At 42.1% G+C, this 27,719-nt stretch overlaps 1 protein-coding gene across 3 annotated transcripts in view; it reads right to left on the minus strand.

Moving 5' to 3' along the window:
- The window catches only part of LOC110506281 (USP6 N-terminal-like protein), a 40,297-nt gene extending 16,374 nt beyond the window's left edge, over nucleotides 1-23,923 (minus strand). Inside the window, exons 1-7 of one of the 3 annotated variants that reach the window (XM_036963885.2) lie at nucleotides 23,644-23,923; nucleotides 18,588-18,661; nucleotides 17,900-17,987; nucleotides 3,097-3,182; nucleotides 2,952-2,991; nucleotides 2,210-2,290; nucleotides 1,911-2,018 (exon numbers count right to left, since the gene is read on the minus strand). In XM_036963885.2, coding sequence (XP_036819780.2) covers nucleotides 1,911-2,018; nucleotides 2,210-2,290; nucleotides 2,952-2,991; nucleotides 3,097-3,182; nucleotides 17,900-17,987; nucleotides 18,588-18,595 — 411 coding nt within the window. In that variant the 5' untranslated portion in view covers nucleotides 18,596-18,661; nucleotides 23,644-23,923. The remainder of the gene's footprint in view (nucleotides 1-1,910; nucleotides 2,019-2,209; nucleotides 2,291-2,951; nucleotides 2,992-3,096; nucleotides 3,183-17,899; nucleotides 17,988-18,587; nucleotides 18,662-23,643) is intronic. The other 2 variants (XM_090221748.1, XM_036963886.2) reach the window with 2 other exon arrangements.
- Between the last annotated feature and the right edge of the window lie 3,796 nt (nucleotides 23,924-27,719).

The raw sequence follows: 27,719 nt of genomic DNA on the forward strand, positions 1-27,719 counted from the left end.
GGGATTGGGGGTAGTTGTGAAAAATGATGGTCCTATAAACATGAAATGGTCTTGGTGTATAACATTACAATGTTTTTTGTTCAGCATGCTGGCTTCAGGCTGCAATATGTGGGGGAAGATTAGCACACTTCTATGTATGTTCATGTGCTGTCTAACTGCCATCAGAAAGTATGAACAACCCTGGACTTTTCCCACATTCTGCTGTGTTACAGCTAAATGGGTTACATTTGTATTTTGTGTCAATGATCGACACACAATTCCCCATAATGTCAAAGTGGAATTAAGATTTTATAGATTTTTTTTACACATTTATAAAAAAAGAAAAAGCTGAAATGTCTTGAGTCAATAAGTATTCAACACCTTTGTCAAGCCTAAATAACTTCAGGACTAAAGATTAGCTTAACCAGCCAGATAATATGTTGCATGGACTAACTCTATGTGCATTAATGGTGTGTGTCATTCTTTTTTCATGACTACCCCACCTTTGTACCCTACACATACAATTATCTCAGTCGAGCAGGGAATTTCAAACACAGACTCAACCACAGTGACCAGGGATGTTTTCCAATGCCTTGCAAAGAAAGGCACCTACGGGTAGATGGGTAAAGCAAAAAGAAGCAGCCATTGAATTTCCCTTTGAACATGTTGAAATGATTCATTACACTTTGTATGGTGTAGCAATACACCCAGTCACTACCAAGATGACGGAGAGGAAGGAAACCACTCAGGGATTTCACCATGAGGCCAATAGTGATTTTCAACCAGTTACAGAGTTAAAATGGCTGTGATAGGATAAAACTGAGGAAAGATAAACACTAAAGTAATACTGCAAACAATATGGCAAAGAAAGTCACTTTTGTTCCTGAATACAAAGCATTATGTTTGGGGCAATCCAACACAACACATCGCTGAGTACCACTCTTCATATTTCCAAGCATGGCGGTAGCTGCATCATGTTATGGGTATGCTTGTCATTGGCAAGGGCTAGGGATTTTGTTGTTTTGGATAAAAAAATAAAAGGAATAGAGCTAAGCACAGGCAAAGCCCTAGAGGAAAACCTGGTTCAGTCTGCTTTTCAACAGACGATGGCAGACAAATCCACCTTTTGAGCACGACAATAACCTAAATCGCAAGGCCAAATATACACTGGAGATACTTACCAAGACAACATTGAATGTTCCCGAGTGGCCTAGTTACCGTTTTGACTTAAATCGTCTTGAAAATCCATGGCAAGACTTCAAAATAGCTGTACTGTACACCAATGATCAACAACCAACCTGACAGAGCTTGAAGAATAAAAAAATAAATAATGAATGGGCAAATATTATACAGAGACTTGCCCAGAAAGACTTACAGCTGTAATCACTGCCAAACGTGATACTAAGATGTATTGATCAGGGGGCTGAATAGTTACGTATCTAATCAAAATATCTCAGTGTTTTATGTTCCGTAAATACTTTGACATTACAGAGAATTTTGTGTACATCGTTGACAAAAAATGACAATTAAATACATTTTAATCCCACTCTGTAACAGGACAAAATGTGGAAAATGTCAAGGGGTGTGAAGACATTTCTGAAGACAATCACAGGTATAGGGTATTCAGTAATGTTGAAAAGTTTTTTTTTTCATGAACTCTGCCCATGTAGTGAACCTGGTTACTGATAGCGTAGCCTAGCACAATGACATCACTTTCCTGAGACCTGAAGTAGCAGTCGCCTTCAAATCATAACAACATGGTTTAGTGGTCCTGAGTGACCACTGGCTTTAGACTGCAACGTGCTGGTTGGAGCACGGTATCAAATCCCACTGTTTAGAGTAGATGCTTGATGAACCAACAGTGTGTGTATGTGTACGTGCGTGCATGCGTGCGTGTGTGCGTGCGTGTTAGATACTGGGTACTCGCTTACCTCATACTTCCCCTGGTTCTCATTCTTCACCTTCTCCACATCCAGCATCAGGGCCCAGGCCTGGCCTCTCAGCTGCAGCGGGATACCCTTATACACACGCTTTACCATCTGAGGGGAGAGCAGTGGTACACACAGGGGAGACAGGGGTTAGACAGGGGGAGTCAGGGGATGAACAAATGGGGGGGTTGAGGCAGGAGTGTAAATGTTGAGTGAGCATTTCAGGCTAATATAAACATTTATAAACACATGGAAAGGATGTGGAGTGTGTCTGTGTCTGTGTGTGTGAGAGAGATTCTCACCCTGTCACTGTTCCTGTATTTATCCCATTTCTTCACCATCTTCAGCCATTTCTCCACCCTTTCAATTTCCAGGTTATTTTTCTGTCAGGGCGAAACAGAAAACACATTGTAAACTAGGTGAAATGTTATGTATGCAAGATGAAAACACATGTACATGAATAAGGCGCATTTACGCTATTCAGTATAGTACAGTAATAAACACAGTACTTACAATGTTTCTTCTAAAACTACAACCAAATTAACTCCCTTTGTGGGATCATATAAAATATCACTTGACTTGAGAACCTGGTGTCCTGACCCCACTGCTATGATTGGGCATGTGCTGGTTTGTACTGCATTGACATTTAAAATTGAGGAGAGTTTATCCAATTCTGCCCAAGGTTAAATATGGTATTAATTGAATCAATCACGACCACATGACCGGTTCTATGGCGAGAGGAAGCGTAGCTCCCATTCCAGGAGTGAGTGAGATGCCTAAGGATCGGCTTCGCCTTAGATGGATGTGGCCCTAAGTTAGCGGGAGGGCGGCATGGATTGGCTAATACACATACACAGTGCACGCACTAAGCATTGACACACACACACACACACACACACAACAGCTGCACAAGGAACATTACACCTCTATATGTTAGAGGTCACACTTGAAAGGTTAGTTAGTGGCTTCAATATACCGCATAACAGAAACTGTAGTGTGTCTCTTTGACCCTTTTGATGCATATGTTACATTTCCTCTTCTTACCTTCTCCTCATGTGCACTAGGGGTTGGCAGCTCCTTGTCACTGTGTGGGGGGGGGGGGGGGGGGGGGGGGGTGGACAACATCAGTCAGATTCTGCCAGTCAAGTAATGTGTACAATACTGTACACACAAACCCAGTTTGACTTACTGCAGAAATCCGAAACGGTCGGTGACTCTGTAAATACTGTAGTCTGCATCCTCCCAGGAGTCAATCACCACCCCCTCCTGTCTGCCCTGGAATAACACACAGACAAATCAGAAACAGCACACAGCCAAGGGAAAACATGCAGTAAGTTGGCCTGTTGCTTTTAAATAGTTAATTCAAGTCAGACTTTGGGCCACTGGGAAAAACACAACACATGCTGTTCTCTAGAGAACAATGCATTTGATTTTAGTACAAGCGCATCACATCGCTCTGCCTGTCTCAAAGATGATACAAATGGATGCATTGTGTCTATCTATGCTGTGTTAAATCGCGGCCATTAGAACAGAAAATACCATTGCCATATGTACATTGTGGTGCAGATATTGCCCAAGGGGCGGAGGATAATTTTCTCTCAGGACTAGTCAATGGACTACATAGATGTGGCTAACTATTAGAAAGCATAGAAAACAATCAGAAAGCAAGTTGCGGGCAAAGAGAGAGAGGGTCGATACATTCAGCCTACAGAAACCACAGAAACCAAACCATGCCACCACAGATGAACGATCACAGCGATGGCTCCCTGAGGGTAGACTGCAAATGGTGTCAAGTGTGGGAAAGTGAGGGCTAAAAAGTGTGAGAAAGTGAGGGCTAAAAAATAGGTCCTGGCGGATGTCATTTGTGGTGGAGAACGCAGAGAGAGGAAAGGGGGAGATGGATATAGTTAAGCAGTGAAAGGGAGATGAGAAGGAATGTGTGGAAAGTGAGAGAGAGAAAGGGAGAGAGAGACACATGGTCAGAGAACATGCTTGGACTTCGTAATGTTCGTCCATGCATACACTACCGTTCAAAAGTTTGGCGTCACTTAGAAATGTCCTTGTTTTTAAAAGAAAAACACGTTTTTTTTGTCGAGAAATACAACATCAAATTGCTCAGAAATACAGTGTAGACATTGCTAATGTTGTAAAATTACTATTGTAGCTGGAAACGGCAGATTTTTTATGGAATATCTACATAGGCGCACAGAGGCCCATTATCAGCAACCATCACTCCTTTGTTCCAATGGCACGTTGCGTTAGCTAATCCAAGTTCATAATTTTAAAAGGCTAATTAGACTAGTTAAGTATCTGGAGCATCATTGTTTGTGGGTTCGATTATAGACTCAAAATGGCCAGAAATAAATATCTTCTGAAACTCGTGAATCTATTCTTTTTCTGAGAAATTGCCAAGAAACTGAAGATCTCGTACAACGCTTCACAGAACAGCGCAAACTCCGCACTAACCAGAATAGAAAGAGAAGTGGGAGGCCCCGGTGCACAACTGAACAAGAGGACACGTACACGTGTCTAGTTTGAGAAACAGATGCCTCACTGGCAGCTTCATTAAATAGTACCCGCAAAACATCAGTCTCAACGTCAACAGTGAAGAGGCGACTCCGGGATGCTGGCCTTCTAGGCAGAGTTGCAAAGAAAAAGCCATATTTCAGACTGGCCAATAAAAAGACATATGGGCAAAATAACACAGACACTGGACAGAGGAAGATTGGAAAAAAAGTGTTATGGACAGACAAATCTAAGTTTCAGGTGTTCGGATCACAAAGAAGAACATTCGTGAGATGCAGAAAAAATGAAAAGATGCTGGAGGATTGCTTGACGCCATCTGTCAAGCATGGTGGAGGCAATGTGATGTCTGGGGTGCTTTGGTGGCGGTAAAGTGGGAGATTTGTACAGGGTAAAAGGGATCATAAAGAAGGAAGGCTCTCACTCCATTTTGCAACGCCATGCCATACCCTGTGGACGGCGTTTAATTGGAGCCAATTTCCTCCAACAACAGGACAATGACCCAAAGCACAGCTCCAAACTATGCAATAACTATTTAGGGAAGAAGAAGTCGGCTGGTATTCTGTCTAGAATGGAGTGGCCAGCACAGTCACCGGATCTCAACCCTACTGAGCTGTTGTGGGAGCAGCTTGACCGAATGGTAAGAAGTGCCCATCAAGCCAATCCAACTTGTGGGAGGTGCTTCGGGAAGCATTGGGTGAAATATCTTCAGATTACCTCAACAAATTGACAACTAGAATGCCAAATGTAATTGCTGCAAATGAAGGATTATTTGACGAAAGCAAAGTTTGAAGGACACAATTATTATTTAATTAAAAATCATTATTTATAACCCTTGTCAACGTCTTGACTATATTTCCTATTCATCTTGCATCTAATTTCATGTATGTTTTCATGGAAAACAAGGACATTTCTAAGTGACCCCAAACATTTGAACGGCAGTGTACCTAGGTCTGGCCTGGTGGACCCATGACTGTTTCTGCAATCAACAACACCATCAGAATACCGGCCAGTCGGACAATTTTTTAAGGGACAATGTGGACCACCCATCCTTTCAATGTAGCAACTGTTTGCTTGCGGAGGACGACAGGAGAGAATTACCTACTCTTAGCAAACTAGTACCGAAACTAGACAAGCTACTGGGGAATCCACGCTCGTTTACTTTTTCTTTCTCTTCTAGGAGAAAGCAGGATGCCACTCTGGCATGCCACTCTGAATGTTTGAAGGAGTACGGGACTATAAAAAAAATAATCTTGGCTCCTGGACTCTGTCCATGCATTTCAAGGCTGCATTGAGACAATGACTTATCAAAGACCCAATACCAGCTCAATCGCTACCACTGTGTCGCTGAGTTGTCATAATGCTGCAGCAAATGTAAGTAACTTACTTCATGTCCCCCTAACTGCCCTGAATGCCTCCGTTGATCCTACAGATATTGTATGCAGTAATCATGTGCCTATGAACTAGAGTTATGCTGTTAGTACTGAGGAGGTGTGCCCTAGTAGGAAGTTCACTGTGTGCAGCTCACCCTGCACTATCAGCTCAAATATAAATAACATGAGCATGTCTACTTCTGATAAGCTTCCCAATAAAGCAATAAAAACAATCAAGTATCCTATAAAAGTGCTAAGAATAGCCACATTAACATATGTAGCCTCAGAAACAAGGTTCCTGAAATCAATAACTTGCTAGTAACAGATGACGTTCATATTCTGACTGATCTGATCTCCAAACTCACTTAGATAGTAACTTTGATGATACAGTGGTAGCAATACATGGTTATAACATCTACAGAAAAGACAGAAATGCCAATGGGGGTGGTGTTGCAGTCTATATTCAGAACCACATTCCTGTAAAGCTTAGAGTCTCTCAGGTTAAATACTGCTAAAGTAAAATGCATCACGTAAAGCCCATTATTGTGCTGCTATAGATCACCAAGCTCTAAAAGTCAGTATCTGGATAATATGTGTGAAATACTTGATATTGTATGTGATATCAACAGAGAGATATATTTTCTGGGAGATTTCATTATTGACTGGCTATCATCAAGCTACCCACTCAAGAAAAAGCTTAAAACTATAACCAGTGCCTGCAACCTGGCTCAGGTTATCAGTCAACCTACCAGGGTAGTTACAAACAGCACAGGATTGAAATCATCAACATTTATTGATCACATCTTTACTAATGCTGTAGAAATTTACTTTAAAGCAGTATACAAAGCTATTGGATGTAGTGATCATAATATAGTAGCCATATCTAGGAAAACCAAAGTTCCAAAAGATGGGCCTAATACAGTGTACTTAAGGGGGCTGAATAATTTTGCACGCCCAATTTTTCAGTTTTTGATTTGTTAAAAAAGTTTGAAATATCCAATAAATGTCGTTCCACCTCATGATTGTGTCCCACTTGTTGATTCTTCACAAAAAAAATACAGTTTTATATCTTTATGTTTGAAGCCTGAAATGTGGCAAAAGGTCGCAAAGTTCAAGGGGGCCGAATACTTTCACAAGGCACTGTATATATTTCCACACTGAGGTTGGAATAATACTAATAATTTAGTGTAAGAGCTGTTTGAAAAGACGACCGGAAATATCAGCCTGTTTTGGTGGGATGGAGTTTTGGCCTGCCTAGTGTTAAATTAGTGAATAAACCAAAAAGAAAGAGTTCCAAACCATTCGGCCAATAAAAGCTAGTTTCCAGTTTTCCCCTCCCCACTCAGACCACTCCCAGACAGTCCTAGCAAAGTTATTGCTTAATAAATTCTTCCTCTTCGCTAAGAGGCTATTCTTATTTATTTTTGACCATTTGAATTGAAAACCACCACAGTGAGGTTCTTAATTGTTACCCAGAAATGGTTTGATATGGAGATAAAAACGGCTGCGTTGGACCATTAAAACCAACCAAAAGCTGGTCTTAGCCGTAACAGTTGGTTATGGCATGTATTTTCACAGCAGATGTACAGCTTATCCAGCCCTGACGCACAGTGTTCATATGAACATGGAACAAGAGAGATGTCCTTTTTTTTGCCCCCGTAAACCTCATATTTAGAAAATCTTAATAACCAAAGCTATATTAAAAGATCAAGTTTGGGAGCATCCCCTTTCAATCTATGCAGGCTATTGTACATTACCCTACTATAACGACAGCTGGTTCAATAGCCATGTGTCTGGTGTCTTTCTTATCTTAGCCATGCATTAGCCAAGTAGCCAATCCATAAAATGTTTCTAAAATGGTCTACTCGTGAGGCTTTTTGTGCAGTCGTGTTTTTGCATTATTCACAATTCACTGCCTACCTGCAGTGCATAAACTCCTCTAGTCGGTTGGTTCCATCCCCATTTCCAAAGAGCACCACTTGTCCGGTTAACAAAGACCTGCTCCTCCAAATTAAAATGATTCAGTCCTGTAGCGCCATATGAAATGGTAGGCCCAGGCTATATCTTGCTTATTGACAACGTGCCTCACACATACAATAAAATGTACGGTAGCCTAGTATTTTTTCATTTGAGGAGAAGTGCCATGTGTAAAAGGCCTATACCCGCTGAAGCCAATTACGACAACGTTGCCTGTCAACACTGTTTGAAGCCTGAAATGTGGCAAAAGGTCGCAAAGTTCAAGGGGGCCGAATACTTTCGCAAGGCACTGTATATAATAGGCGGAGTCAAAGGAAAGCCCACAAAATTGTCAGAGACTCCAGTCACCCAAGTCATAAACTGTTTTCTCTGCTACCGAATGGCAAGTGGGACCGGAGCGCCAAGTCTAGGACCAAAAGGCTCCTTAATAGCTTCTACCCCCAAACCATAAGACTGCTGAATAATTAATCAAATGTCCACTGGACTATTTACATTGACTGCTCCCTCCCTCCCCTCCATTTGTTATGTACACTGCTGCTACTCACTGTTTATTATCTATTTATAGTCACTTTAATCCTACCTACATTTACAAATTACCTCAACTAACCTGTACCCCCACCCCCCCTGCACATTCGGAACCAGTACCCCCTGATATAGACTCGTTATTGTTATATTATTGTGTTACTTTTTCTAATTATTTACTTTAGTTTATTTGGTAAATATTTTTTATACATCATTTTAACCCATTTTATAAGAGATTCTCCAAAATGTAAATGGTCCAGGCATTTATACACTGCTCAAAAAAATAAAGGGAACACTAAAATAACACATCCTAGATCTGAATGAATGAAATATTCTTATTAAATACTTTTTTCTTTACATAGTTGAATGTGCTGACAACAAAATCACACAAAAATTATCAATGGAAATCAAATTTATCAACCCATGGAGGTCTGGATTTGGAGTCACACTCAAAATGAAAGTGGAAAACCACACTACAGGCTGATCCAACTTTGATGTAATGTCCTTAAAACAAGTCAAAACGAGGCTCTGTAGTGTGTGTGGCCTCCACGTGCCTGTATGACCTCCCTACAACGCCTGGGCATGCTCCTGATGAGGTGGCGGATGGTCTCCTGAGAGATCTCACCTGGACTAAAGCATCCGCCAACTCCTGGACAGTCTGTGGTGCAACGTGGCGTTGGTGGATGGAGCGGGACATGATGTCCCAGATGTGCTCAATTGGATCCAGGTCTGGGGAACGGGCGGGCCAGTCCATAGCATCAATGCCTTCCTCTTGCAGGAACTGCTGACACACTCCAGCCACATGAGGTCTAGCATTGTCTTGCATTAGGAGGAACCCAGGGCCAACAAGGGGTCTGAGGAACCCAGGGCCAACAAGGGGTCTCACAAGGGGTCTGAGGATCTCATCTCGGTACCTAATGGCAGTCAGTTTACCTCTGGCGAGCACATGGAAGGCTGTGCAGCCACCCAAAGAAATGCCACCCCACACCATGACTGACCCACCGCCAAACCGGTCATGCTGGAGGATGTTGCAGGCAGCAGAACGTTCTCCATGGCGTCTCCAGACTCTGTCACGTCTGTCACATGTGCTCAGTGTGAACCTGCTTTCATCTGTGAAGAGCACAGGGCGCCAGTGGCGAATTTGCCAATCTTAGTGTTTTCTGGCAAATGCCAAACATCCTGCACGGTGTTGGGCTGTAAGCACAACCCCCACCTGTGGACGTCGGGCCCTCATACCACCCCCATGGAGTCTGTTTCTGACCGTTTGAGCAGACACATGCACATTTGTGGCCTGCTGGAGGTAATTTTGCAGGGCTCTGGCAGTGCTCCTCCTGCTCCTCCTTGCACAAAGGCGGAGATGGCGGGCCTGCTGCTGGGTTGTTGCCCTCCTACGGCCTCCTCCACATCTCCTGATGTACTGGCCTGTCTCCTGGTAGCGCCTCCATGCTCTAGACACTACATTGACAGACACAGCAAACCTTCTTGCCACAGCTCGCATTGATGTGCCATCCTGGATGAGCTGCACTACCTGAGCCACTTGTGTGGGTTGTAGATTCCGTCTCATGCTACCACTAGAGTGAAAGCACCGGCAGCATTCAAAAGTGACCAAAACATGAGCCAGGAAGCATAGGAACTGAGAAGTGGTCTGTGGTCACCACCTGCAGAACCACTCCTTTATTTGGGGTATCTTGCTAACTGCCTATCATTTCCACCTGTTGTCTATTCCATTTGCACAACAGCATGTGAAATGTATTGTCAATCAGTGTTGCTTCCTAAGTGGACAGTTTGATTTCACAGAAGTGTGATTGACTTGGCGTTACATTGTGTTGTTTAAGTGTTCCCTTTACTTTTTGGAGCAGTGTATATAAACTCTAGTCGTACTTTATCAAAATCATTTTCAAAGTCCGCTATAAATAGCCTGGTTTCCAAATTGTGTGAGTGTTCTATTGTTTCCAGTACTTGCCTTATATTATCTCCAATGTACTGTATCATCCATGTAAACAACCTGTCTAATTAGAGTGAATAACGTCTGACAATTCCTTTTCAATTCTATGCGCTATACATTTTGCTAGACTTTTTGCACCACAACACTGAAGTGTAAGGGGCCTCCAATTTTTTTAAACGGACTGGATCTTTATATTTCCCACTTGTATCCTGTTTCAGTAATAATGAAATCAGACATTCTTGGTGAGTGTCTGATAATCTACAATTTATATAGGAGTGATTAAAACATGCTAATAATGGTCTTCTGAATATATCAACAAAGGTTTGGTTTACCTCAACTGCCATCCAGCCCTGGAGTTTTCCCAGCCTTAAAGGCTTTAATTGCATCAAGAAGTTCCTCCTCTTTCATTTCACCATCACAAGTCTTTCTGTACGGCTGTTAATGTTACAGTATTAATAGGAAACAATCCATACAATTAGCTTCGGTTAGAGGAGATGGAGGAGACTGAAACCAAAACATACGCTTAAAGTACTTTGCTTCCTCTTTCAAAATATAATTAGGTGAATCATGGGTAACTCCATCATTTGTAAGAAGTTTCAGTCAATTACTTCTGGTAGCATTTCTATGTTGAAGATTTAAAAATAATTTAGTGCATTTTTCCACATATTCCATCCAGTTTGCTTTATTAATAAAATATATTCCACTTTAACTTTCTTGAATAAGTTCCTCCATTTTTTTTTGTTTTTCCTCCAACTTATGCTTATATGGTACCATTTTTATTGCTATCTATCTGTTCTGTTAGACCTTCTATGTCCTTTGTTAGTATGGACTCCTTTGACTTAAATTGCTTTTGTTTTAGAGATGAGTTGTCATGTTCGTCGTAATGATGAGACCAAGGCACAGCGTGATAAGAATACATTCTTCTTTATTTAAACGAAGACCACTAAACAAACTAACAAACCGTTATGACAAACCAAGTGCTGCCAAGTGCTGCCACATAGACAATAACCCACAAAACCAAAATGGAAAAATGGCAACCTAAATAGGATCCCCAATCAGAGACAACGATAAACAGCTGCCTCTGATTGGGAACCAATTCAGGCCACCATAGACCTACATCTACCTAGACAAACCACAACCCCATGGATATACAAAAAAAACTAGAAAAGTGAAACATACATACCACCCTCGTCACACCCTGACCTAACCAAATTAATAAAGAAAACAAAGATAACTAAGGTCAGGGCGTGACATGAGTACTGAATTGCATGGCCTCTAACGCCACATTTAAATGTGTCCCATACAATAAGCGGATATGCTGTACCTATGTTATGTTTTAAAAAATGCAGTTAAAAATGCATCCTCTAGTTAAAAACAAGTTATTATCCAATAGGCTATGATTGAATTTCCAATATCTTCGCCCACATGGAAATTCAGTAAGGGTAATGTATATGCCAATTATCTGATGATCCGACAGCATTCTATCCCCTATCAACACTTTTTTCCACTTTTGGTGCCAACGAGAATGACATAAGAAAGAAGTCAAGACGACTAGCTTGATTGAGCCTCCGCCAAATATATATCACTAGGATATTTAAGACTCCATATATTCACTAGTTCCAATGTATTCATGACATTCATGACATCCTGAAGAGCATGAGGGTGATATTTTGTCATGTGATTTCCTTTACGGTCCATTGAGGTATTTAAAACAGTATTATAATCTCCCACCATAATAATAGAGTCTTGTATTGTATGCAGGGGTGTTCATTTATTATAAACTCAGCAAAAAATGAAACGCCCTTTTTCAGGACCCTGTCTTTCAAAGATAATTTGTAAAAATCCAAATAACTATATAGACCTTTATTGCAAAGTGTTTAAACACTGTTTCTCATGCCTGTTCAATGAACCATGAACAATTAATGAACATGCACCTGTGGAACGGTCGTTAAGACACGAACAGCTTACACTAAAGAGGCCTTTATACTGACTCTGAAAAACATCAAAAGAAAGATGCCCAGGGTCCCTGCTTATCTGTGTGAACGTGCCTTAGGCATGCTGCAAGGAGGCATGAGGACTGCAGATGTGGCCAGGGCAATAAATTGCAATGTCCGTACTATGAGATGCCTAAGACAGCGCTACAGGGAGACAGGACGGACAGCTGATTGTCCTCGCAGTGGCAGACCACGTGTAACAACACCTGCACAGGATTGGTACATCTGAACATCACACCTGCGGGACAGGTACCGGATGGCAACAACAACTGCCAGAGTTACACCAGGAACGCACAATCCCTCCATCAGTGTGTCACAGCATCATCGGACTGAGCTTGTTGTCATTGCAGGCAACCTCAACGCTGTGCGTTTCAGGGAAGACATGCTCCTCCCTCAAGTGGTACCCTTCTTGCAGGCTCCTCCTGACATGACCCTCCAGCATGACAATGCCACCACCAGCCATACTGCTCGTTGTGTGCGTGATTTCCTGCAAGACAGGAATGTCAGTGTTCTGCCATGGTCAGCGAAGAGCCCGGATCTCAATCCCATTGAGCACGTCTGGGACCGGTTGGATCGGAGTGTGAGGGCTAGGGCCATTCCCCCCAGAAATGTCTGGGAACTTGCAGGTGCCTTGGTGGAAGAGTGGTGTAACATCTCACAGCAAGTACTGGCAAATTTGGTTCAGTCCATGAGGAGGAGATGCACTGCAGTACTAAAAGCAGCTGGTGGCCACACCAGATACTGACTGTTACTTTGGATTTTGACCCCCCCCACCCCCTGTTTGTTCAGGGACATATTATTCCATTTCTGTTAGTCACATGTCTGTGGAACTTGTTCAGTTTATGTCTCAGTTGTTGGATCTTGTTATGTTCATTCACATATTTACACATGTTAAGTTTGCTGAAAATAAATGCAGTTAACAGTCAGAGGATGTTTATTTTTTTGCCGAGTTTATATACAGTATTTACAAAGAAGCATGGATCATCATTATTTGAGCCATATCTGTTGATGGTCCAATAACATATTTTAGATCATCCCTCTACCTTGCTGTTTGGACAGTATCAAAATAACTGTTAATTAATATCATCACCCCTTCTGAGTTTCTTTGCCCATGGGAGAAGTATACAGTTGAAGTCGGAAGTTTACATACACCTTAGCCAACTACATTTAAACTCAGTTTTTCACAACAACATTTAATCCTAGTAAAAATTCCCTGTCTTAGGTCAGTTGGGATCACCAGTTTATTTTAAGAATGTGAAATGTCAGAATAATAGCAGAGAGAATGATTTATTTATCACATTCCCGGTGGGCCAGACGTTTAGTATTTGGTAGCATTGCCTTTTAATTGTTTAACTTGGGTCAAACTTTTCGGGTAGCCTTCCACAAGCTTCCCACAATAAGTTTTGGTCGATTCCTCCTGACAGTGCTGGTGTAACTGAGTCAGGTATGTAAGCCTCCTTGCTCGCACACGTTTTTTCAGTTCTTGCCCACAAATTTTCTGTAGGATTGAGGTCAGGGTTTTGTGATGGCCACTCCAATACCTTGATTTTGTTGTCCTTAAGCCATTTTGCCACAAATGCCACAAATTTGGAAGACCCATTTTGACCAAGCTTTAACTTCGTGACTGTCTTGAGATGTTGCTTCAATATATCCACATAATTTCCTTCTCACGATGCCATCTATTTTGTGAAATGCACCAGTCCCTCCTGCAGCAAAGCATCCCCACAACATGATGCTGCCACCCCCGTGCTTCACGGTTGGGATGGTGTTCTTCGGCTCGCAAGCCTCCCTCTTTTTCCTCCAAACATAACAATGGTCATTATGGCCAAACAGTTCTATTTTTGTTTCATCAGACCAGAGGATGTTTCTCCAAAAAGTACAATCTCTGCCCCCATGTGCAGTTGCAAACCGAAGTCTGGCTTTTTTATGGAGGTTTTGGAGCAGCGGCTTCTTCCTTGCTGAGCAGCCTTTCAGGTTATGTCGATATAGGACTTGTTTCACTGCTCCCAAGGTAGAACCAGGCCTACAATTTTTTTTCTGAGGTCTTGGCTGATTTCTTTTGATTTTCCCACGATGTCAAGCAAAGAGGCACTGAGTTTAAAGGTAGACCTTGAAATACATCCACAGTTACACCTCCAATTGACTCAAATTTCAATCAGCCTATCAGAAGCTTATAAAGTCATGACATAATTTTATGTAATTTTCCAAGCTGTTTAAAGGCACATTCAACATAGTGTATGTAAACTTATGACCCACTGGAATTGTGATACAGTGAGTTATAAGTGAAATAATCTGTCTGTAAACAATTGTTGGAAAGATTACTTGTGTCCTGCACAAAGTAGATGTCCTAACCGACTTGCCAAAACTCTAGTTTGTTAACAATACATTTGTGGAGTAGTTGAAAAACAAATGTTAATGACTCTAACATAAGTGTATGTAAACGTACAACTGTATTTCACCCTCCCCAGTCCATTTTCCACTCAACTTCATCTAAAATGTTGAATGAGTTTATATTCCCTCTCTTTGAGCCTGGTAAATATTGTTCTTCTTTTCTTATTATCTGCTAAGCCATTACAATTCTAACTGGCCCTACTTATTTCACCATAATGAGATACAAGTTTCAAATCTATTCATCATCAACACTTTTTGTGTACACTTGTAGTATACACATCTCAGTGCAAGAGGCAGTGCAAGAGGCGTCACTGCAGTCCCTGGTTCGAATCCTGGCTGCATCACATCTGGCCGTGATTGGGAGTCCCATAGGGCGGCGCACAATTGGCCTAGCGTTATCCGGGTTTGGCCGTCATTGTAAATAAGAATTTGTTCTTAACTGACTTGCTTAGTTAAATAAAGGTTAAATATATATATATATATATATATATATATATATATATATATATATATATATATATATATATTCAATGTATTAAAAAGTACCATAGTGATTGAGTGGCCATATAGCTGTACCATGATATTTGCATTGCTACTAAGTAACCCTCCAATTGTTCTCCACTACTCCACCCGGCAGACCACCCCCGCCCCCCCGGATCTCTAGGCCCCTGATAAGCCAGGACCCATCCTTCGAAAAGAGCACACAGTGCCACCCGCAGAACAGAAGCAGATTAACAGCTAAAAATATTTCCATTGCTCTCACCTCAATTTGGTTTATATATAGCTCTTACGGAAAAATATATATATTCAAATATCTTGTGTATCTTAATTTCCATCATTTACAATGAATATGCGTAATAATGTCAGCATTTTGTGCAAAGGATTGTTACCTATAACCAGGATTTCCATTGCATAACATTTTTCTCAAGCAATTATTATTTTAGCAAAAAATGATTGTGATTCATCCTATATTGTCCCTAACATCCTTACCCCCTTGCAACAGATGTGATGAATTGATAGAAACTACTGCACTGCTGGAGCTAGGAACACAAGCATTTCGCTACACTCACAATAACATTTGCTAAATATGTGTATGTGACCAATAACATTTTATTTTATTTACATTTTGTTCAAGCTGTTTTCTAGTGACATTTATTTGGATACATCCATAACAATGAGCTAATAAGGCGTGATTTCACCTGGCATGGAAAATGTGCTCTCGCGTCAGGACACTGCTGTTCAGAGGAGCTAGCCAACAACATAACACAATCACTTCTAACTGAAACTGGAAAAATACTGCAAACTAGCTGTTATTGTTTCATTTGACTGGTTTTTCATTTATATTTATTTGTATATATATCCATAAAACTGATGCTGATTCATGATTTCGACTGGATGAGAAAAGCTGCCTGTGTCTGTCTCATCCCGACTTCCAACTCCTGACACGTTCATTACTATGCGACAGCTGGAGATCGAACTTGAATACTGAAACAATGTTGCAAATGTCAGAGAGACAGACAGCGAGGTTTATACAAATCTCTTCTGTTGAAAAATAAATGTTAGTCTAAAAGAAATATAAAGTCTACATGTTTTTTTTATAGTGGAGATAAAGTTTATAAATTGCCTGGCTGGGCTGATGAGACAGTGGATTGTGCAGTCAGAAGGAACAGAGTAAATAGGCATTTTAAAGTCATAGATATGGAATAGACACCGGCTGGAATGCAGTTTTAATCAATCAGCATTCAAGATTACGCCCACCCATTGTATAATTAAGCAATAAGGCATGAGGGGGTGTGGTAAATGGCCAATATACCATGCCTAAGGTTGTTCATGTGAGTGGAGTGGAGTGCCTGGACACACCCATTAGCCGTGTGATATTGACCACATACCACAAACCCCGGAGGTGCCATATTGCTATTATAAAATGGTTACCAACGTAATTAGACCAGTAAAAATAAATGTTTTGTCATACCCGTGGTATATGGTCTGATATTCCACGGCTGTCAGCCAATCAGCATTCAGGGCTTGAACCACCCAGTTTATAATAAGTCATAACCTTGTTTGGCAAGACAACATCAAAGGGCAGCCAAGTTGTTGTCTTTGCCAAACAGAAACAGAAATGGCAAGCCATCTGCACCTTACATTAAACAGAACACCCATGGTGAATTGCACTAGAAACCTGGTGTCTGTACTGTCACCACCTGAGGTCTGAGACAGTGTGTGCTTCTTCTGTTCAGAAGTCAAATACCACATAGACAGTAGAATCCTACGGACAGACAGAAATCAGCTGATTTCTGGTATGGTTCAGTAGCTGAGAGAGACCAAGGTGTAATTGATTGCTATGGTCTAGCTGTGGCCGTTGTCACAGGTGTTGCTAAGGCCAGACAGGGTCCCCTCTACAGATGTAGGATCTTAATTTGATCACCCTATTGCGGGATAACTTTCCTGCAATGCAACATATGTTTTACTTGTAGTGTATTTAGGGTTTTAAAAAAAAGGCTTCTAAAGTTTGTATTTCGACTTTGAAATATCAGACTTAATTTTCTCTTACAAAAATATGTATCAACCCTACAATTTTTTTTTTGTGGCTACAGGATTATTTTCCTTCTGTAGCAAACTGGCTCAAATGCAGATCCTATGTACAGTATGTTCTCATGTCTTGTTGCCTGTGAGCTAAATTTAACTCTGTCTCATTCCCACTCGCTCTCTCTTGCTATTTTGAGTGTCAACTCTATCTCATTCGCTGTAGTTCTCCCTCTCTCGCTCTCCCTCCCTCTTGCACTTTCCAGTGTCAGTGTGTCTGCTGACACACATCTCTCTTGCTATTTTGAGTGTCAACTCTATCTCATTCGCTGTAGTTCTCCCTCTCTCGCTCTCCCTCCCTCTTGCACTTTCCAGTGTCAGTGTGTCTGCTGACACACATTTGAAGAGGGGACACTGTCAGACAGATATTGCTAGGGTAATTTGGATCGCTTGAAGGTCATGACCTCCAGTTTGTACTAAACAGACTGCATAATCTATCATTTTATAACGTATACTTCAATAGGTTTTATAGAATTAACAACATACATGCACATATAGGCCTATGTAATCACTCGTACAGTATGATTGTGTTTGCCTGGCAACTGTCACTGTTTTAGCTGCATATGTGTGTCTAAATCTCCTCCATATTATATAATAATTTTCTGTTACACAACAAACCACAAGCATGCTATTAGGCTTCTTCATCAACCCACACACACATTGCTTAGCAACACACATACACACATTCAAATTCGGCTTCTCTTTCTTCTCCCTCTTAGAGCGACGGTCACTCTTTTTAACAATACGCTCAAAGAAGTGCGAACTCTTCCTCCTGTGTGAACCAGATGGACAACACGCAGACAGAGAGGACATGTGGTACAGTCAGACGGGATATAACTCCATGACATGTACGGGAAGATGGAATGCATGTTTGTTTAAAGTACAAACTCAGGCCAAAGTGAATTAACATCTGATCATCAAGGACGTGCATTACAAACTGCACTCGCGTGGACACAACAACAGCTCTGCTGTTTGGTTTTGACTGGTGTGGGTGATCTATTTCCTTGTTTATGGAGGTGATGCAGGTGGTGCAGTCTACTTACATAAGCAGACCAGTCTTAGACTAACTTATTCATGGATACATCAATGCAGGCCTGGGGCAAAACAGCGCTATTGCTACGCTATGCAATGCTATGTGACTAAAATGACTATTACTGGAACTTTGTAATGACTGATGTCTGTGAGCTTTCAAACCTTATCTAGTTCTCTAACTGGAGAGGCTTTTGTTGGACAGGTCGCTTGGGTTATTTTGGTCATTGGGTAATTGTGAAATAACTACGGTGGGAGTGCACATGGCAATTTTAGAGCTTTGAAAACAGTTTACAGCATCCTAAAAACCCTCTGAACAGTGTATATGTTGAACGCCACCCACCGTATCATATTTCAAGATGATGTCAGCGCGTTCCTCTGCTATCCACGTCTCAATGTCTTTCTTCATGTCAATATCTGAAAAGGAAAATAAAAAATCCGAGATGCTTTGGTTTGCATGGTTGTGGGCAAATTTGTTGGCAAAAATATAACAGACATGCTCTTAATTTTACAGCATGCCAGCAAGCCAACCCCAGATGTCGGTCGAACTGACTACTGGATACACATGGGTGATGAATTTAAAACAAGAAGGTGGCTATGTCTGTAAAAAGAGGAGGTGATGTTGTATTTGTCCATTCAGTTGCTAAATTCACTCTATTGTTGATCATAAGCCTGTAACCGTCTCCTGCCTCTGTGCCTACAGAGCCCTGACCAGCATGTGTCCGCTCCTCAGCTCAGTGTTGACACAGTGTCACACTACGGCTGAATGCACTTCACATGCCTTCCGTAGTGGGATAGTTGAAAACGTGGTGTCTATTGAGGAAGATAATAGAAAAACCTAGCAAAACTTGCAGATTTGAATGGGTGAAAGGTAAACAGAACACAGGTTTGAGAAGCAGAAAGCTATGTGGATGTACAGTATGTTGGCAGTGTGTGAGGAGGACGTCAGGGTGTCTGTCTGTTCGGTGGACCTGTAATACAAGCCCCCTGGGAACCAAGAGTCCTGCCAGTGTTTGGCTGACAGTACCTGCTGTTGGGAGCTGGCTTTTAAGCGTGAAAATGTGAAATACGTCACTGAGGGAGAGAGAAGAACGTAGAACGTTTACATTCTGTCAGGATATGTTATTGTTAGCCATCGGGGATCCTGTGGGAGAAGAGACAGTCTGGTGCAAGGCATCAGCCATGAGTTGAGGAGGAGTGAGCAATATGGGGTCGAGGTCAGGTTAGATGAAGTGAGGAAGGACAGATGTCACAAAGTTTCTGTCTAGCAACAGAGGTGTATTGGCTGTTTAGAGGTGTAGGAGAAGACTCAGCATAGGAGAAAGGGTTAAATACCAGTGCTTGTGTGAATACGTTTTTTTGTTTAATCAGCTGTATGACCCAACGGGTGAATAAACTTGGATTGAGCTTTATTAAGCGTCCCCAAGTTTTTTTTACTCTGTTTATTTAGAACCACTAACCCCACCTTCCTGCTCCCTTCCCCTCTCTCTCTCTCTCTTCACCCTCCTACACAGGAATCTACCTCACACACGCACACGCACACGTCTGTGCACAATGAAATTACGTAACGCTAATCTTCCAAAAAGTATGAAGGCAACCAGTTCAAGGGTCCTCAACTGTACGTTGTGTAGGCCTGTTTGAGAACATGGATAGCCAGTGTAGGCCCGCAGAAGTTTGCTTTGGTTCGAGAAGTGAATATTGATTTCACCGCCCTCCCAACCCGTTACAAAGCTTTCTGCCCTCACTGAGTTTACCTGTTCACACGTGGCAGAGTGTAGCATGTTTATGCCTATGCCTCTATGGTGATACACACCACAAGCACAGGTTTTGACACAATCCATCATGTGAACAGACCACATCAGTGGGATCCCTACAGTACAAGAATGTTAATACTGTGCTCTCCAAAACAAAACAGCGGGATGGGCCTAATCCCAGTTAATCCACACTTTCTGTGGGCTGCATCATTACCAGTGTCCTGGTTCCAGATCAGTCGTAATCTGGACCACAGCAGGACACATCTCATCACTATCCTTGAGGCCAGGATTACACAACCAATAGTTGTTATTTTCCAACTTGATTGAAAGGCAGCTTCGGTAAAAAAGGAAATGTAATTCCATCACTCTGGTATCTCTTAATTTAGGTTGTGTGACTGGCTTTCAACCACCGAGTGGAGACGTTTCCATAACGTTGTTTGCAACTACATGTAACAGGAGCATGGCACAAGTCTAATGAAAGATAACTGTATTGTTTATGGTATTCATTTTTAGGGGGCACATGTTGGACATATGTAGACCCTGCACACACCCCTCAAGCACAGGCAGTCAGGCACAGGCAGTTAGGCACCGGCAGTCAGGCACCGGCAGTCAGGCACAGGCAGTCAGGCACCGGCAGTCAGGCACAGGCAGCTAGAACAGGGTCAGAGACAGTGTGGGGAGGCAACCTCTCAATGTGAGCAAGACAAAGGAGCTGATCGTGGACTATAGGAAATGGAGCGCCGAACAGGCCCCCATTAACATCGGGACTGAAGTAGAGCGGGTCGAGAGTTTCATGTTCCTTTGTGTCCACATCACCAACAAACTATCACGGTCCAGACACACCAAGACAGTTGTGAAGAGGGCACGACAACACCTTTTCCGCCTCAAGGAGACTGAAAAGATTTGGCATGTGTCCGCAGATTCTCAAAACGTTATGCAGCTGCACCATCGACAGCATCCTGACCGGTTGCATCACCACCTGGTATGGCGATTCCTTGGCATCTGGCCATAAGGCGCTACAGGGAGTACGTCACTGGGGCCGGTGCCAGAGGAAGGCCCAGAAAATTGTCAAAGACTCCAGTCCCCCAAGTCATAGGCTTGGGGGTAGAAGCTGTTAAGGAGCCTCTTGGTACTAGACTTGGCGCTCTGTGCGGTAGCAGAGAGCGTCAAAGACGCTTGGCGCTCTCTGCTACCGCACAGAGCGCCAAGTCTAGTACCAAGAGGCTCCTTAACAGCTTCTACCCCGAAGCCATAAGTCTGCTGAACAATTCATCAAATGGCCACCCGGACTACTTACTTTAACCCCCCCGCCCCTTTTGTTTTTACACTGCTGCTACTCGCTGTTTATTATCTATGTATAGTCACTTTACAAATGACCTCGACTAACCTGTAGCCCTGCACATTGATTCGGTACCGGTACCCCCTTTATATAGCCTCGTTATTGTTATGTACATTTATTGTGCTATTTTAAATACATACAGTATATATATTTTTTTACTTTAGTTTATTTAGTAAATATTTTATTAACTATATTTCTTGAACTGCATTGTTGGCTAAGGGCTTGTAAGTCAGCATTTCACTGTATTTGGTCCATGTGACAAATAACATTTGATTTGTTCCAGCCTGGCCCTAAAACACCCAATTGAGCTAACCGTGGTCTAACCTGAGGATCACAATTGTTTCAATCAGGTTTGTCAATGCTGGAACAAAACCCTGCACAAACACACACACACACACACACACACTGGGCCGTTGGAGCCAACTTAAAGGGGCAGTGCAGTTAAACGTGATTTTCCATTTATATATTTCCATGAGGTCGAAATAACACTGAAATTGTGAAAATTATAATAATGTCATTTTTGTGTAAGATCAGTTTAAAAAAATACCTGGCATATCAGCCTGTTCAGGTGGGATGGAACTTTTGGACCAGATCATGACATCACAATGTGATCTGATTATATAGACCAATGACTGTGCATCTGGGTAAGGGGTGAGCTCAAGACCATCCTATCAGTCAATCAGGGCTGTGTATGTAAATATCTTAACATTTGTTTCCTATGCCCACACGATCAGACTGAGCATTTCAAGGAAGTTCAGGGAAATAAATTATTAAAAAAATATATTTTGGAGTTATTTTCATTCATATAAAACACACACGGTGATTTATTAGAAATACAGTAATGATTTAAAAAATACAATTACAAAGAGTGCTTTAGGGTAACACAGACAGGACTGAATGTCTAGAACGTGAATGTAGGCTAGACCTACTGAATAATTCAGTGAGGTAGAGGATGAAGCACATGTCTGCCAGACAGATGGTGGTCACTCATTGGCACATATAAAACACAGCAGTGGAGATGACTGAAGGCTACGGCTGAAGTCTACACAGTCTACCTGGAACTTCATGGTCAGCAGATAGTGATGTCTGTCCAATCAGTGACCACAAGGAGAAAGACATTTGACCCTCCTGGCCTCCACTGTGTGGCCTAACATTTGCTTGGTTTTCTTAAACGGGTAAAAAGAAAAGTGACAACACACCCCTCCTAACCAAAGGAACAGAGGTCTCAGTTCGGGACACATCAATGTCAATATGGCTGGCTACTGATGGTCAGTAACAGCTTCACCTCTTTATCTCTGATCTTACTTTCAGAACAACAAACTCAGAAGAGGGAACACAGGCGACGGTGATCCTCGCTATTATAAAGCGCTGCATGTGCTGCATACTATTCCAAGCATCTGGCTGAAACTGCCATGTGGTCAGTGGTCTGAAATCCTAGCAGGCATATGGAGTTACTGAGAATGTCGCTGTAAGCAGGGCAGAGGCCGGAAGAGAGACCAGAGAGGGTTTAAGTAGCCGGTTGTGCCCCAACTGATTGACTATACATCTGGTCCAGAGGAAGTTGACCCACGCACACACATACATAGATACAAAGGGAATGAGTCACGAACAGATGAACATGCACAAGAACACAAGCACATGCATGAAAAAAAATAACACATAACTAATTGTGCATGACCACAACGATTGATAGCACATATATAATATTGTAAAACAATAAAGATACTCTTTTTCCAGAACTTAAAACAAAAAAAAGGAAGGAAATAAGTGTTCCTGTGTATTTCACGTCGGGCAACCTATGCAAATCCATCTATTGAATCTTATCCTAAGCTGGAAATCAAGTTACTGTGGTGTTTATAACCATATTCGCCATGCTACAGAGAAAGGCTACATTGAAATCAAGGGGATTTTGCCTGTTGTGGATCAAATGTAATGACATTCATAGCTTATAATTATATTAATGGGGTGTTTTCAGCACAGAATGACGAAATAGACTGTTCTGAAAAAGAAGATTAATGCAAACCTTCCATCATTCATAGGGAAAATTACAAGAAAATAGTAACTATAACTATACCTATAATGTATTTGCTATATGATCACCGTGTCAGAGTTTAACTGCAAGGTTGTGGAGACGCAAAACTATAGCCTATTCAAAAGCAATACAGGCAACGCACAAAAGGCTAAACCAAACCGCACGAGTAGGTGTTGTGGCATTCATCAGCATTTTCATAGCCTATAACGTAGCGTTATGCCTGCAGGAGAATTCTACACGAGAAAACAATAAATTAAATATATAGATGATTTACCTTTTATTGTGGATATCTCTCTGCGCTATCCCTGCAGTATAAATATTATAATTCCCTCTTCTCATTATCCCTTCGCTCCTGGAATTTTAGATCCACGGGAGCTGTCACCCAAATCGCGGAATCGCAACAATAGCCGCGACGTCTACAGTGGGTCCATACTGGAGCACACGGGCTACCTACTTCTAACGGGATAGTGGTTCATTTGTCACTGAACAGTCTGTGGTTGGTGCACTGAGCAGGCGCAGCAGCGTGGCATGCGTGACAGAAATATGCATGCTGTATGATGATGACTTAAAAAGGTACAGTCCTCCTGCGTTACAGTCCTATTTTTACGGACCGAATCACCTCATGTACACTGCAGTGGAGGCTGATGTGAAGTATATTATGTGCTTTTGGCGCTCTCTCATGGCTGGACTGCAGCTTTACACCAACCAAGGTGTAGTATTGTACTCCGGTGTAGAACTGAGCCCTCTAGCATGTTCTTCAGGGCTACAAAATAAGTAAGACTTTATATTATTATATTTGTGTCAATAAAGACTATAAACATACACCCAGGGTGTTTATTAGCATCATCGATCACTGATTGCAATATACCTTGTATTTTAGTCCATGGCATAATATGGCATGATGCTCAGCATACCACCGGGGTACAAAACAAGCAAGTGAGAATGATTTTATATTTTAAAAACTAAACATAAAAAAACAAATGATTATAATTCCACACATTGCAGTGGTACTACGTAAGAATTGGTCAATGACTGATAAGGCAACCTGGTCTCAGAGCATTTCGTATGATTCTGTATGTGAAGCCGAGTCACTCCATTAAGTATGATATGTATTAATTTGTGGATGTCCATCACCCATTTTGTATGATATGTTTCGTATGATATGCACAAGCTGCATTATCGCGGGCGCCCCGTGAATTAGGCAATGGACAAACAAGCTCGGGAAGGATGCCGGCCTACCGATTTCTCATTGCTAACTGAGCTGTAGCATTTATTCACATAATATGGGAGTCAGATTGATAAATGTAGCTTATTATTACACTAAGCAGAAATATAAACACAACATGTAAAGTGTTGGTCTCATGTTTCATGAGCTGAAATAATGAACAAAAAGCTTATGCCCACATTTGTTTACATCCCTGTTTTACATCCCTGTTAGTAAGCATTTTTCCTTTACCAAGATAATCCATCCACCTGACAGGTGTGGCATATCAAGAAGCTGATTAAACAGCATGATCACTACACAGGTGCACCTTGTGCTGAGGACAATAAAAGCCACTCTAAAATGTGCCGTTTTGTCACATAACACAATGCCACAGATGTCTCAAGTTGAGGGAGCGTGCAATTGGCATGCTGAATGCAGGGATGTCCACCAGAGCTGAATGCTCTACCATAAGCCATCTCCAACGTCGTTTTAGAGAAATTGGCAGTATGTCCAACAACCGCAGACCACGTGGGCAAGCGATTTGCTGATGTCAACATTGTGAATAGAGTGTCATATGGTGGCGGTGGGGTTATGATATGGGCAGGCATAAACTATGGACTACAAACATAATTGCATATTATCAATGACAATTTGAATGCACAGATATACCGTGATGAGATCCTGAGGTTCATTGTCATGCCATTCATCCACCACCATCACCTCATGTTTCAGCGTTGATAAGCGTGATGTTGCAAGGATTTGTACACAATTCCTGGAACTCTGGATCGACGTGTATGACAGAGTGTTCAAATGGGACAACATTGGGACAACATTCCACAGGCCAAAATCAACAGCAAAGCTGTTGTGAAGGAAGTTGTGAAGGAAGTGAGTTTGTGTTTATACAAGACCTCCCGCCCCCACTTTCTGTCAACCAGTCATGTCAATGCGGAGCTATATGGAGCCCTCTGCATTGTTGAAGCGAATTTATGCTTGCTCTGGCTATGCATCCGGAGGCTCCATATGGAGGGTTTGAGCAATTGCGGAGCTTCCGGGAGCTTGCGGAGGCCATGTGGAGCTCCGTACCACATCGCAATTTGTTTTGACATGATTGGTTGACGGTAGGTGGGGGCGGGAGGTCCTCTATAAACACAAACTCACTTCCGTGACAACTTCCTTCACAACAGCTCTGCTCCTTTATTTTAAAGTAGGAATTCTCTGACTTCTGCGGAGGCCGTATTGTAGTAAATGGCCACTGTAGAAGTCGGATTGACCATGCAGATCATTTCACAAAATTTGGGAGGCGCATCGCAATGTGGTACGGAGCTCGATTTGGCCTCCCGAGTCTCCGCAATTGCATCACACCCTCTGTACGGAGCCTCCGGACGCATTGCTGGAGCAAGCATGAATTGGCTATAAGACAGAGGTTTCCATAGCCATGGCCCTTTAAATAAGGGTTGGATACAATGCAAAATCGAGCTTGCTTAAACCAATCCACTCATGTCAGATCAACTTTAAGGAAGAGAGGAAGAGAGGCTACGTTTAAGAGTAATGGAACAGAGCCCATTAATACTCACTTGAAGTCAGTCTCCTGCTTTGTGGTTCCTATTAGGAAGGGAACATCATTGTAGTCACCTCTTTCCTCCACGTGACCGTCCACCACCAAGCTCCCCTTCGTTGGCAGGTGTACGAGGTTATCTGGCCTCCACGACGGTTACTCCTTCCATGGAATGGCCTGGCAGGGACAGAGAAAGAGAGCAAGATAGTGACAGTTACTCTCTATTCTATTGTATCAATGTACGTTGTACGGTGCACAGTTGCCATCTGGTGGAAAGATAATGCCATGAAAAGAATACAGGTAACTGCCTAAATAATAGAAACACAAGTAAATTAGGGATACAATGGCATTTTCTCAATTACATTTGCTCAACTCCTGCATCTTCTCTCCTCTGTCCACTCTCATCCTCTTTTTGAAAAAGGTCAAAGGTAATCGAAGAGCGGCGGCGAAGAGAGTGAATGTCTACGAAAATCAGCTTGTGTGAAATGAGAGGCTCCTTCTCTACTCACGCATCCTCAAGCAAATTACGTTTACAGGGGTGGATCCCAAAATATATGTGTGAAGATTTGATTAAAATAAATTAAGTTTGTTGTGCAAGACATTTTATAGATTAAAGGTAAAAGTATCATATCGTTTGTAAATGTGTGCACGCTTTTTTCCTCAGACAATACAACAGCTTATTCAAATGGGGTGTGGCAGACAGCAAAACTCTTATGCGTTAGGATACACTTGTGCTTCCTCACCAAAAGAAGGCTATCGAGGAGGGGAGGACTGTCTTCCGTTTGCCTACTAACGAATTGACACAGTTATGGGAGATTCTGGAGCGGCGCCTGAGATAGTGTTTTTCACTACCATTAATAAAATACCAAACAATGGAATTTCTCATGGAAGAATGTTGTCGCTTCCCTGCAATAGTGTTCCAGACACTTGTAGAATCTATGCCAAGGTGCATTGAAGATGTTCTGGCACCCTATTAAGACACTATTGTTAGTGTTTCCTTTATGTTGGCAGTTACCTGTAGGTTGACTTTAAAATCACTGTGTGAATCCAGTATACCGATAGTATCTCTCTGGTGGATTGTGTATGTGTGCAAGCTTGTGTGTGTGTATGTGCATGTGAGAGTGTGTATATGTGTGTTTACCAGTTATATTCACAGCTGTGTATATTCCCCCCCAAGCTGATACCACGACGGCCCTCAAATAACTTCAGTGGACTTCATGCAAACTGGAAACCACATATCCTGAGGCCGCACTTATTGTAGCTGGTGATTTTAACAAAGCAAATTTGTGGAAAATGCAACCGAAGTTCTATCAACACACTGACTGTAGTACTCACGCTAAATCTCTAAAGTGACTCGACCAAACTCTCCATGTCTGTCTCACAGATAAAAGCAAATTCTTTAACACCCCACGTTACTTGAGCTCTGCCCAAATATGGTGACCTGATTGGGGTCTCCTCCAAACACATGGATGTTCCTCTGGACCCACTTCAGCGCTGCTATCTGGTCCATGAAGCCGTAGTTTCCTGGGGGAAACAAAAAGGCGGGACACCAATTAGATATGAGTGAAGCCTGGCTCAATCCCATTCTGAC

The sequence above is a fragment of the Oncorhynchus mykiss genome, chromosome 26, assembly GCF_057628025.1.
Source record: "Oncorhynchus mykiss isolate SJ-2025 chromosome 26, ASM5762802v1, whole genome shotgun sequence".
NCBI classification, from domain to species: domain Eukaryota; kingdom Metazoa; phylum Chordata; class Actinopteri; order Salmoniformes; family Salmonidae; genus Oncorhynchus; species Oncorhynchus mykiss.